This window comes from Nannobrachium achirus, assembly GCF_963921795.1.
Source record: "Nannobrachium achirus genome assembly, chromosome: 2".
Taxonomy (NCBI): domain Eukaryota; kingdom Metazoa; phylum Chordata; class Actinopteri; order Myctophiformes; family Myctophidae; genus Nannobrachium; species Nannobrachium achirus.
In genome coordinates, this window is record NC_137811.1 from 50,856,066 (window position 1) to 50,869,490 (window position 13,425).

General features: G+C 43.7%; 1 protein-coding gene across 1 annotated transcript; it reads left to right on the forward strand.

The window, feature by feature from the left end:
• Window positions 1–10,082: 10,082 nt before the first annotated feature.
• Window positions 10,083–12,896, forward strand: LOC308298817 (E3 ubiquitin-protein ligase BRE1B-like; the record flags this gene model as incomplete). Its single annotated transcript, XM_080742498.1, has 1 exon — window positions 10,083–12,896. One exon carries the CDS (start codon window positions 10,083–10,085, stop codon window positions 12,894–12,896), a length of 2,814 nt encoding a protein of 937 aa, XP_080598624.1.
• Window positions 12,897–13,425: the final 529 nt, after the last annotated feature.

Consider the following 13,425-nt stretch of genomic DNA (forward strand, 5'->3'; position numbering starts at 1 on the left):
GGTGATGTGGGTATCAAAGGTGACACCTGGTTGTTTACACCTAATTCCAGTGCCTCCATCTCAGTGGTAAACGTCCGAGCTTTCAGCTGTTCAGCTCAAATTTCCATTTGAGCTGAAAATCCAGCTGGTGAGTGAAAAATAGAGGCGGGACGTTCACGAATGAATCGAGTCTTTGGGGATCCGGTTCGCAGTATAGGGAGACGTTCCTTTTTTTTCTGAGGGGGGGGGGGGGGGGGGGGGGGAATGCTTTACTTAAGTAAAAGTATCAATACTGTAATGTGGAAGGAAATACTCTGCCACACGTAGAAGTTCGGAATTAAAATGTACTTGGGTAAAAGTACAAAAGTATTGGTATCAAAATGTACTTAAAGTACCAATAGTAGAAAGTACTCATTATGCTCATAATGTCCCATTTCACAAGTTTTCCAATGAATAAAATGTAGAAAAATCTGTTGAAAATAGCAGATCTACAAGCTCACAATACGTCACAACGCGACGCATTGTGAGCTTGTAGATCGGCTATTTTCAAATGGCCGAAATGTATAGTATATAGGGTTGAAGTGATTTGTAATTATAATAATCAAAATCTACAAAGTAACTGGTAACCAAAATGAGTCTTTTGAACGGCTCTTTTTTTCCCATCTCTATAGTGAAAAACTCTCTTCAAGTTCAAAGTAAAAGTCTCTGATTGTTATGCCCTCTCTTCGAGAAAGTAAGAGCACACATTTCACTTTGAGCTGAAAATCCAGCTGGTGAGTGAAAAACATAAGAGCACACACTGCTTTTCCCTCACTGATTAAAACAGGATGGTTCAACTTGACAGAACTTATTTTTTAACCATTTAAACTCCATATGGTTAAGAGGAGTCTCTCAGGGATCTATTTCCTTTGCTGTCCTCACAATGCGACACAAATGCGACACGTTGCGTCGCATTGTGAGCTTGTCTATATGATATTTTCAGCGAAAGCTTTCCCCACAATTAGTGACGCTGCAATCTTGATTTTTCACTTTTGATCCGATATGGCAGCATCGAAATTGATTCCATACCAATACCGATCCGATACAGTTACCGATCCGATATAGCACATATTTGATATACTTATAAATATGATTTATAAATAATAAGTGCAATCAAATAAAAATAAAATAAAAGCACAAATTTATGATCTGTCATTTTAGCTGCGATCCGATCTACGTTTTTTTGTGTGGCTGATATCGAGCCGATATCCGATCTACCGATCTGCATCTCTACCCACAATACAGATGCTGGGTTTTAAGTGGTTATGAGAATGAAGCACACATACTGTACAATTGCTAATTGTGCATGGCTTTGTTTTCCTCTTCTTTTAATCCTATTAGGAGTGTGTGTATTCATGCGGTGGCTGTGGGGGGGGGGGGGGGGGGAACTCTCCCTCATCTGGCAATTAGTTTGGAATATAAAACGTTACTGTGAGTAGTAGTGAGTATTAAGGGTTGTTCCTAAACCTGTTCAGAGTGCTTTCCATGACAACCACATCCTGTTTGGTAAAACATAATTATGGTCTGTTGAATACCCCTAGGTAATGATGCACTCCAGGAGCAAATGGATGCCTACTGTACTACAGGGAGAGTTGTAAAATGTATTATGTATTATGTATACAGTATGTCGCTGCAGAGCTCCAGGCAGTCATCGGGAGGTTGTTATCAATCACTGCTGGTCAAGATAAAATATATAATACTAGTTATCTGCATTGGGACTGACTGATATATCACCAGTGAATAAATGCCTGAATGAATATACATCTTTTATCAAATTATCCATGGTACAGTCTATCAACAGTGAATATACAGTATTGTAGACTCAGGGATTGATTAATGAGCTGAAGAGTGGACTCAGAGTGATTCCAGAGTGGGGGGCGGTGCCCTCGTTTCCCCTGTGCACACGCCTGCCCCGCCTATAGGCTCTCTCGAGTTGGGAGGCCTGTGTGAGCCCCTGTACGTTTTGGGGATTATGTGATGGATGGCCTGATGTGATGAATACATGCCACTGTATTTTCTGTTTTTCTGTAGTTTTTGTTTAGTTTTTGATTAATCTGTTCTCAGGGATGTGCCATGTTTGCACCTTTATGAAAGTTCTCGCTTGTGCCATGTGAAATTTTGAATGTATGTGTATTCAGGTTACATCAGAGTTGGGTTGTGGGATTTTACAGTACCGCTTGGTTCCATATGGTTTGGTTTCATGCATATTTGTATTTTCTTTATTTTATTTCCTTTGGTCATGACCGTCATCTGTTGTATTGTGTTCCCTTGCTGGAGGATGTATTTGTGTTGAGGGAGAAGAGAAAACTATTTAAAAAAGTGAAATGAAAGAATGCTGGGTTTAACACATTATTATTATTATTATTTTTTAAAGATTTGTTTTGGGGCTTTTATGCCTTTATTGGATAGTACAGTAGACTGAGGAAATGGGGGGAGAGATGGGGAGAGATATGCGGCAAAGGTCGTCCGGATCGGGAATCGAACCAGCGACGCCGCCAGGCATCAATGCCTATATGGTATGCGCTTAGACCAGTAGGCCACCGGGCGCCCCTAACACATTATTGAATACATGGAAATCGGAACATTTCTTTTTGTAAGGGGGGACGTATGTAGGCTCAATGATTGATTAGTGATGACTGTTAGCTGAAGACTGGTGAGGTGGCGACGATATTGTTGTTCTGCCGGCAAGTTGGCCGCATGTGTGGAAATAAATAAATAAATGGAATAGCTCTGCTGGCTTTCCAAAGAGAGAAGTTCCTGGTCATCTGTCTTTATAAAGAGAGTCTAAAAAGCCTATACCCATACAGGCCTACAGTCTTGGATGCTACAGTATGAGTATAACAAGTATAATAAGAAAACAGTCTATCAACAATAAATATATTAAGCAGAGTGTAAATTATACAATGACAATTGGGGGGGCGTAAGGGCCGGGGAACTCATTACAGCGCAGGCGTGTTACAATTCTCACAGAGTAGTCTTTAGAGGGTAGTTATGTCCGATATGGTCCAAAGAGTCTCCCTCTTGATGTCCAAAAATCATTATAATCATCTCTATGGTCACGTGATCAAGATGATTTATCAGATTCCAATGGCTTTCATAATTTGCGGGAGGAGATAATTTTGCACAAAATGGCAAAAATCATGAACGCAAGCATCTGATTCTAACTACACGCACAGTCGCACACACATCCCATTGTTTCATATCAGCCGGCCCTCATATAGCAGCCTGCCTCATGGTTGGGCGTATAACTAACAATTTCTTTTTTTCAGGACTCTAAGATGTGTGCTATCGGAAGCGGGGACGGGCCATGGGGCGGGTACACAGATAGGTGAACCGATCAGTGAATAGGATCCACCGTCTGTTTTCAGCCAGAATCGAGCAGCCCCCAGCTGCAGACCGAATCCGCCCCTCTAAACCAAATCAGCCTGTGTTTGGAGAGGTTTAGGGCAGGCTACTGTAGGCTACTTGAATTGTGACGCAAATCCCAAATAGGCCTCATCCATTTGTCCCAGACTACATTTTCCTACCAAGTATTCTTCTAAACACAGTTTTCACCACTACCCTTACAAAATACCAAAACTCACCCTAATCGGTACCCATGGGGCTTTTAAGCCGTGACATCATTTTGTATTCAGACCTCCAAGCGGATTTATTATCAATATCTGTCCCTCGCTATTGCAACAGATCCGAGACAAAAATAACGACTAAAGTATAATTCTACCACTTTCCTTTCAACAACAAAGAGAAGAAAAATTACTAAATAGTAAAAATAGTAAAAAGATTCACAGGCGCTGGGGCCTTTTGGCCCCAAAAGTTCTCCTCTGCCTACAAAATGATGTCAGACTTAACAGCCCCATTATCTCTGGAGTCAAGTGATTTCCATATTCAATTCCATTTCGCTATAACTTCAAAAGTTTGTGGATCCTGGGTAGGCAACCTAGCATAGCTGACACAGACCTATACTCAGAGGAATGCATTATTCTAGTTTAAAGGAAATTATATAGGGATCAGGCTATAGGTTCAAAAGCCTAACCTTAGAGTAAATGCTATCTTTTCCATTAAAATCTGTAGGGAAAACCTAATGGCACCTAGATCCCATGGAAATGGAATAGTACTGGACACATGACGTGACCATAAAGGGCTGTCCATACTGTCTCCAACCACCCAACATTTCATCTGAGAGTTCCGACTTTTCGACGTGCAGCTTTCGGAACTCTAATTCGGGGTAATGCTTTTCAGAAGTTGTGAGTGACGTAATTTTGTAGTTGAACCGGAAGTTTCCGACGAAAGGTTCGGTGGTCGTAGAGAGAGTATGGACATGCTTTCAGATAATGGAACAGAACAGAATGAGTAAAAAAACAACAGATGCATTATGTAACGTTGTGTGTGTAGGTGTCTGAAAAATCAGTTAATGGCCATGGTGTCAAGTGTATCAGTATGTGTTTACACAGATGAGAGTGAATCAACACATATCATTTACTGGTTCAAACAGATAAATGTCTGTCGATATAACAAGTAACAACAAGTAAATCGTACAACAGTTATCCTTCCAACTTAAAGTGTCAGGACACCCTGCCTCTTTATTTATTTTATCATAATTCAGATATGAAAAGTAATCTAAAATGTAGGCGTGATTATCCGTTGTTGAGGGGGGAGGGGTGGAGTTGAGCGTGCATATCATTATATTCTGAAACTATGCCACAAAAAGCTGACCGCAGTGAAAATGCTAATTCTGATATCAAAAATTAAAACCAGCAGTTGCAGGTGTAAAAATTATAAAGATTCCGCAACTTCGTGTGTGTGTGTGTGTGACAATTCAATTCAATTAAAAGGAGCTTTATTGGCATGAGAAAACATACGTTTACATTTCCAAAGCAAGTCTCAAAATATAAAAACAGTTGAAAATGGGGAACATATATACAGTTGGAGGGGGTAGTTGGTGACAGTTCGTGCACACGCGTTCACAACGTTCACATGCACAGAAAATAGCCCATCTACAAGCTCACAAGTTGTTAATAACAAGTTGTTAGCATGTAAATTGGCTATTGTCCATGTTTGTGGCCCTTAGCACGAATAGTAAAGCTCTGAATCCACAAGCCTTTGAAGTTACAATGTGTAGGAGGAGGGGAGCGTTGATCAAAACAAGCCATTGTTCTTTATCGCTGATTTAATATATTTTTATAGAAAAGTGATTTTGGGTTTCATGACCCTTTAAGAGGCATCGAGGCATATCTGTTACAGTTCTGTAGTGCACATCCTAGAAGTGTGCCAGAGTCAAGCAGAAGTATGTAATTGCAGGGCACAAAAAAGCATTGAGACATAAGCAGATTCATTGAGATGTAAGGAGATTCACAAAGTAGGCTGTACTGGTGCGTTCATAATATTAATATGGACAGTTGAAGAAAATGTTCTCATGAGGCTCGAGGCATGAAATACTAAAATGTCACACTCGTGTCACAAGTTTATCTCAATATAGCTGTGTGGTTTCACTTGTTTGGTGTGGTGCCTGCGGCTTGGGCAGGTTGAAGAGGCATATTAACCATAACCAGAGGCATGGCCAGGGTTGGAAGCTCATCAGTGACATCTCCGGCAGAAGCATTTCTCAGTCTGCCAAGACTCTGGCATTAAGTGCAGAGGAACGTGTGGAAACTTGCTGGAATGGCTTGTGAGATTAGTTCCGGACACACAGACAAACACAGAGTGTGTGTGTGTGTGTGTGTGTGTGTGTGTGTGTGTGTGTGTGTGTGTGTGTGTGTGTGTGTGTGTGTGTGTGTGTGTGTGTGTGTGTGTGTGTGTGTGTGTGTGTGTGTGTCCAGCTCACCGGACCACCGGACAGATCAGCCCTAAACTTTGTATGCACGCTATGTAGGCCAAGGAAGAACCTAGATTGTAAACCTGTACATGTTTGCCTCACCTTTTGGCCTTTAACTCTTGAACTGTACTGTACACTCAAAATAGTGTTAATTACGTTTAAATTAGCAATAATTGTCTCATCTTAACACTGGTTTCTGTTGTCTGTGTTGGACTGTATACAGGGAAGTAAAAATGATAACGCTGTCTTTGAAGAGGATTTACTTTTTTCAACAACATGGCCTTTCTCTCTCTCTAGGTCGTTTGATTGATTGATTGAAGAATTTATTAGAAGTTTGCAATAGAAAAAAGTACAGTTTCATGACAGTACAAATCACTGGTACAAGGTCAACTAAAAGGAGATCCTAGAAAGCCGAGGCTTATTTCCACAGGAACCACACTTTAAGTATCTCATATAACATTGAAAGACAGACGGATAGAACATAGTACTTTATCTAGGATAATATCAGTTTCAAAAGCATAACATCAAATACAAAGGCAGAAAAAAGAAAAAAAAGGGGGAGGGGGGGAGCATGGGGGCTTAATCTATTTACAAGTCACGGGTAGCAGCTGTCTGAAGGTGACTTTTCATACCAATTTTGAAGGAGGCTAGGGATTTGCTCTCCTTTAGGGCTTGAGGAAGGGCGTTCCACATGTTGATGGTGTAGCAGGAGAACGAGTTAGAGCCTTGTTTAGTGTTAAATCTACGTTGATGATGATTAGTGGAGCTGCCTCTGGTGTTGTGATCGTGAACATCCTTGACCTTTAAGAAGTAGTTTGTCAGGTACATGGGAATCTTGGAGGTGTAGTGTATCTTGTACACCAGGCCCATTGCAAGATGCTGTACTCTGTCAGCTACTTTGAGCCATCCCACGCTTTCGTGGTGATGATCGGTAAGGTGGGTCAGAGGAGGGAGACCAAGCACAACCCTAATTAGTTTGTTTTGGGCTGTTTGGAGCTTTAACTTTAAGGCAGCTGGGGCGTCGCGATACCAGACAAGGACTCCGTAATCAATGAGGGGCCCAATAAGAGCACCTCCTAGTGTCTTTCGGGATTTAATATTGATCAGCGGGGCAACCCTTTGCAAGAAGCGAATTCGTTGGTTGACTTTATTGATTACCTTGGTGGTCATTTTTTCACTGGATAGGTTAGCCTCCAGGATGCAACCCAGGTAGCAGATGTAGTTTTTTCTTTCTATCACAGTGTCACCTACTTTAATTGTGAAGTTCTCAACTAGGCTAAGTTTCTGACTAGATCCAAAGAGGATACATTCAGTTTTGCCTAGGTGAATTGAGAGTCTGTTGTGAGCCAGGTGCAGATCTTGTTAAGTTCACAGTTAAGGGCCTTTTCAACCTGCGATATGTCTCTGCCTGAGACTAGGAGAGCAGAGTCATCCGCGAACAGAAACAGATTGCAGTCACAAGCAGATGACATGTCGTTTACGTATATATTAAGAACAACAGTGGTCCTAGTATACTATACTAGTCGTCCTCAGACGAACCTTCCAGTCATCCCGGTTCTCCATACATCTGGCCAGCTCGTTGGTGCTTTGTGCTCCTACGTCTTTCTTGAGTACATCCACGTATGTTATTGTGGGACATCCTCGTGACTGGTGCCCATGCGCTGGTTCCCACAGCACCAGTTTGCTGGCAGGAAGCTCCTGGTGTCTTTGGCAGTGTCCTGCTAGTCTCATTCTTCTGGCAGCAATTTTCTCGCTCACCCTTGGCTTTCCCTTTAATGTATCAATGTATGACATGGCCTTTCACTTAAATACCTGATTGAGCTGTTTTGTATACCAGGAAAAGGTTTTTGATTAAAAGGCTGACCGGGTGGTGAAGGGCCCAGTGTGATGGGGCCTAAAAAAATAGTCAATGCCACCACCTTTATATAGTGTTATTGCGTAAGACCAAAATGAGAATGCTTCATCAATATCATTACGCAACATCACATATTGAGGGGCCGCTATAGAGCAAATGCTAAAGGTTGCACTGTATGTAAATGAAATGTAATTTCCTCCCACAGCTTCCTCAGCACAGCCCTGGGTATAGGCTTACTGTAGCAGGCGTATAGGCCACGTAGCAGAGATACTGTATAAGCTCCGGCCGAAGCCTAAAGGCAAGGGGAAGATTATATTTTTGCCTCTCTCTGTGTTTGTGTCTGTCCACATCTAATCTCGCAAACCATAGACCGATCAGTGCCAAATCTATTGTGGACACTGCCAGCAGGCCAAGAAAGTCAATCGCTGAATATTGCTCAAATCCGAACAGCTTTTTGTCTGGTGGACAAATATGGCTGAACTTGTGATCACAGAATATTTTGTTTGCATATTTGTGAATAAATATTCCTCACATTTTCAGAAGTGTGACAGATCTCCACAGATTCCACCACCGTCCCTCCATATTTAGACAAGATTGTAATCATTCATAAAGTCATCATTATGAGATTCCCAGTTGGAAATATATAACATATAACATTTCTAGTATTCATGTTGTTTTGCATCACTTGCAAAACTTAAAAGGTGGTTGCTACTGTTCAGTACACTGACTGAGCAAATTATCACAAAAAAAAAAGTCATAACCAACAAGGACATCTAGAGGTGTGCATATTTTATTTCATTTGGGCACAGTCCAGTAGAAGGTTCTTCTCCAGTGTGGACAGACACACTGGCATCTGTTTAGAGTACTTAAACGACAGAAACTCTTGTGACACTGTTTAGAGATGTTTGTTTTCCTTCCTGAGTAAATCAGCACATGCATCTCCTGATTGAGTTAAAGTCTTGGTAAACCTCTGATTAGTGTACAATCTAGGTTCATCTGTGTCTCTTCTTTCTGTCTGGTTATAGATATAGATGGTGATTTGCTGATAGAGGGGATCTGTCCATTCCTCAGTATTTGGTTGTCATGATCCACAAATATCTGTGTTTACAGGTTTCCTCTTATAGGACCACTCACTCTGAATCTCTTCAGCAGAGTGTGCAAGTAGGGTGATGAGTGCTTTCTGTATGTGGGTATGTGGGTGGAGGGGCGTCGCACCAAATTCTGGGCCCTGGGTACAAGGACTCACTGTGGGACCCCCATTAATGTTCTTCATAGGGGGAGGGGGTTTAACCCATTTAGACTGGGAACGCATTATTATGCATTATTTTATGCTTTAACTATTGAAAAATATAACTATTGAAAAATAATCTACAAGCGCACCGAGTGCCGCGCTACGAGCTTGTAGATCTGATATTTTTGAAAAATTGTGAACATTTGTGTCTTTGAATATGACGTTTTTTTGTTTCTATGTCAGTGGTGCTCAAACCTTTTCATGTGAAGGACCCCCAAAATGATATGTATTTGGCCGCGGACCCCCATCTCAAAATATTTAGTTCCAGGGACCCCCCAGAAGCAAAATTTTAGTTACAAATTTAGCTAAAGTATAAATAATAAAGGCCCCTCCACCTTGGGCCCTATAGTAACTCAGTTCCACTTCCCCCCCTTGTGACGCCCCTGTGTGAGTGGGTATGTGGCTGACAGTACAAAGGCAGGGCCTTTAGCCAATGAGGGAGCAGCGTTGTCTGTGACGTCGCACACCAACCAACAAGTGTCGTCACATACCCACATACAGCTCATCACACTACTTGCGTGCTCTGCTGGCGCACACAAGTAGGCCATATTTGGCTATGAGTGCACAAGCTACCAGAACGCTTGTGTCATCACTATGATGTGAGCTATGTCCTGATTTTGCAACTGCCCAAATATGGAGTTCCATGTCAATCGTGACCAAATATGGAGGTCCATGACATCAGACTGGCCTCCGAGTACTGTGATTGGCAATATGGGTTAACCATAATTATGTAACAGAGGTGAATCACTCTATTGACAATATACCTCTTTGCTAATAGTGATATCAGCCAGCAGTCTCTGAGTTGTGTTTAGAATAGATGATGGTGATGAACGATAGATTGACAGCGAGTTAACTCCAATGAAGAGACAAATAGATCAGACGTAGATTTATTTAATAATTATTTATTGCATAAAAGCAGTCTGGCATTAAGTCTGTTTAATCATTATTATATTATTATATTTTATTTTATATAAAAGCGCTTTGGGATAAAGCCTGTTCTCAGTCAAAGTTATTCAGTATAAAAGACAATCCAGGTCACAGTAATTTCTCCGTAGCAACTAGATGCTGCACTTAGGGTCTTTGCTGCTACTGGTGAAGAAGTAAACATGTCAGGTGCTGGAAGGAGGAAGCGACCCACAGGAGGAGACAGTACCTTTGGCCCACCTGAGAAGAAGAAGGGCAAAAAGGAAAAGACAACAACCACCCTCATTGAACCCTTTCGCAAAGGGAAAGAGGAAATGGACATGAAGGTGATTGCGTTCAAGAACAAGAAGCTGTGTGAGCACTTGGGGCAGCGTCAGGTGATGGAGGACGAGCTGCGAGGGAAGATTGAGAAGCTGGAGAAAAGACAAACCACTGATGACACCATACTGCTGATTGTCAACCGCTACTGGTCCCAGTTGGAAGAGAGCGTTCATGTACTGAGCCAGCGCCTCAAGCCGGAACCTCAGGGGTGTCAGCCCCCTGGTCCTCCTGGCGGCATGGTGGAGACGCCTGCACCCACAGAGCTGGTGTGGGAACACGCAACCGATGCTTTGGTACTTCCTCCCCTAAGTGAGAATGTCAGGGCCTACCTGGCCACACTGGACCACAGCAGTGAGGAGGAGCTCAGTCTGCAGCTGCAGGACCTCATGCAGTTCAGCAAAGAGGCCATCGCCTGCCTGGTGTGTGCCTTCGACAGGCTGCACAGCTGCATTTATGAGCTCTGCCACCATGTTCAGGCTGCAGTGTGTGAGGATGACAGCCAATCTGACATCGTCTGTCTGAACCGCACACTGATGGAGGAAAATGGCCGGCTGCAGGACCTCGCCTTCTTCCTGCAGGGGCGACACCACAAAATGTCTATGGAGTACAACAAGCTGGTGGATAAGGTTACCAGCTCAGAAACCAGGGTGTCTGAGATGGAGGCGACAGTAGGGCACCTACAGTGGGACATAGAGAAGCTGAGCGAAAGGGAGCAAAAGCTCAAACAACATCTGACTGAGGCCCTAGATCAGGTGAACACTGCATCCAACAGTATTGGCAGCTCAGGAGGCCTACCTGGTGGCCAGAAGATCACTCTCACTATTCAGACGTTTCAGAGTCTGAATTTTGAGTTGGAGCACAACCAGAAGTTGGCTAACAGCCGCATGGCGGAGATAGAGAAGCTACACCTAGAGCTCCAAGAGGCTGTGAGGGAGAGGGAGAAACTGGAGATGGACCTGCGAAACATTCCTGAGGAGGTGGTGAAGGAGACCACAGAGTTCAAGTGTCTCCAGTTCCAGTTCTCCCTGCTGTTCAGCGAGTCTGTGGGGGTGAAGACACAGCTGGACAAGGCCCAGGCCCTGCTGCTCTCAGCCAAGAATTCCCACCTCCAACAGATCAAACGTATGAAGAGTGACGAGCTATCCTTTCAAAAGAAGCTAAGGACTAAGGTCGTCCAGCTGGAGGACATGCTGGCCCAGGTGTGCAAAGAGTATGTGATGCTGCACATGGAGTTTGAACTGCACCTAGCTGCTAACGAACAAGCAGGGCCCACCAGCAGAGAGGAGAGACACCTCATCAGCAGTCTTCAAAACTACAACCTGCACCTAACGGGTGATGTGCATCACTACAAGAGGAAGCTGCTGGAGACACAGTTGGAGATTAACAAACTGCGGTGCCTGAGTGGAGACACAGCCGCCGTCCTTATCCTGGGGGAGATGACCAGTGATAGCACTAATGAGAAGAAAGTGAACAAGGAGCTGGAACATGAGGAGAAAAGGAGGAAGGAGCTGGAGAGGCAGCATGCCCATGAGAGAGAGCGGGATGCCAAGAGGGAGCACGAGCGTGAGTGTGAGAGAGAGAGGCAGCGCAGCGAGGAGCTGAAGTGGAAGGACTCCAACACGTTGAAGATGATGAGAGCTGAACTCAAGAAAGCCCAGGAATCCCAGAAGGAAATTAAGCTATTGTTGGACATGTACGAGTCTGGCCCCAAAGGCAAGAGGGACAAAGTCCACCTGATGGCAGCCGAACGTAAGTCCAAAGATGAGCTGGATGAACTGAGGATGAGTGTGCGAGAGGCGGAGGAGCGAGAGAGGAAGGAGAGCAAGAAGCTAGCCAATGAAGACACCCCGGGGAAGATCAGGGTGGCAGAAGAGACTATCGTCCACCTCCAAAAGAAACTGACTGCCACCAAGAAGGAGCAGGAGGCCTTGATGAGCGAGCTGGATGTGACAGGCCAGGCATTTGAATACATGCACGAGCAGAACAAGCGTCTAATGTTGCAGCTCAAGGAAAAAGACAACACCAACTTCCAGCTGATGAGCGAGCTTAATAAGTCCAACCAGTTCTACAAGCAGCTGAGAGAGCAGAAGGAGGAGCTAGGCAAGCAGGTCTTAACCTTCAAGACCCAGATGGACACACAGCAGCTGGTTGTACAGAAGCTAGAGGAGAAAAAGGTCATCCTCCAGAACTCACTGGCTGCTCTGGAAAACGAGCTGGGGGTCCGGACTCAAGCAGTGGAATCCAGCAAGAGAAAGGCGGTGGAAGCTGCCCAGCTGGTGGAGGAACTAAAGGTGCAACTGGAACACACCCAGACCAAGCTCAAGGAGATCCACGTTTCTGTAGCTGAGAAACGCTCTGCCCGAGAAAGGGAGAGTGGAAACCTCAAGCGAGCACAGGAGGTTTTGTCCAGGCTGAGAAGGAAGCTGGAGAAACAGAAGAAGGTGGAGTTTTACCAAGACGCTGATGAGATCCTGCAGGAAGAGATCAACCAGTACAAGGCTAAGCTGCAATGTCCGTGCTGCAACACGCGAGACAAGGACACGGTTCTCACCAAGTGTTTCCATGTGTTTTGCTACGAGTGTCTGAAGACACGTTACGACACTCGGCAGAGAAAGTGCCCCATGTGCAACTGCGCCTTCGGAGCCAGCGATTTCCACCGCATCTACATCTCCTAATTCCCAGAGATACAGGAGAGGGGGAAAAATTGTCGGTGCATAGAACCAATGGAGAGGAAATGTACTGAGGATGTATTCAGAGAGGCAAGCATTCTCTCACACTCTCTCTCTCTCTGTCTCTCACCAGAAAATGTTTTGTTCATCACTACCAGTTGGTGAATATTGGTGACCAAACAGATGGATAGTAAGAAGATTTATGGCATAAGAGAGTCACTCATCTTAAAGGAGTAGTTTACCCCCAAAATGCCTTTTTTTCTATTGAGTACTCATGCAATGGAGACTTGAGTTCAATAATATTTTTTAGCTTTATTCGCATTCCTAAGACAATAATTTCATTACAATAAATCTTCCTCCATTGATTCTGGATGGGGACCCAAATGCATTTTGGTCCCCATCCGGAATCAATGGGGGTAAATTTACTATAATCAATTTTTTTGTCTTAGGAATGCGAAAAATACAAAAAATATATTATTGAACTCAGGTCTCCATTGCATGAGTAATCAATAGAAAAAAAGTCATTTTGGAAGTG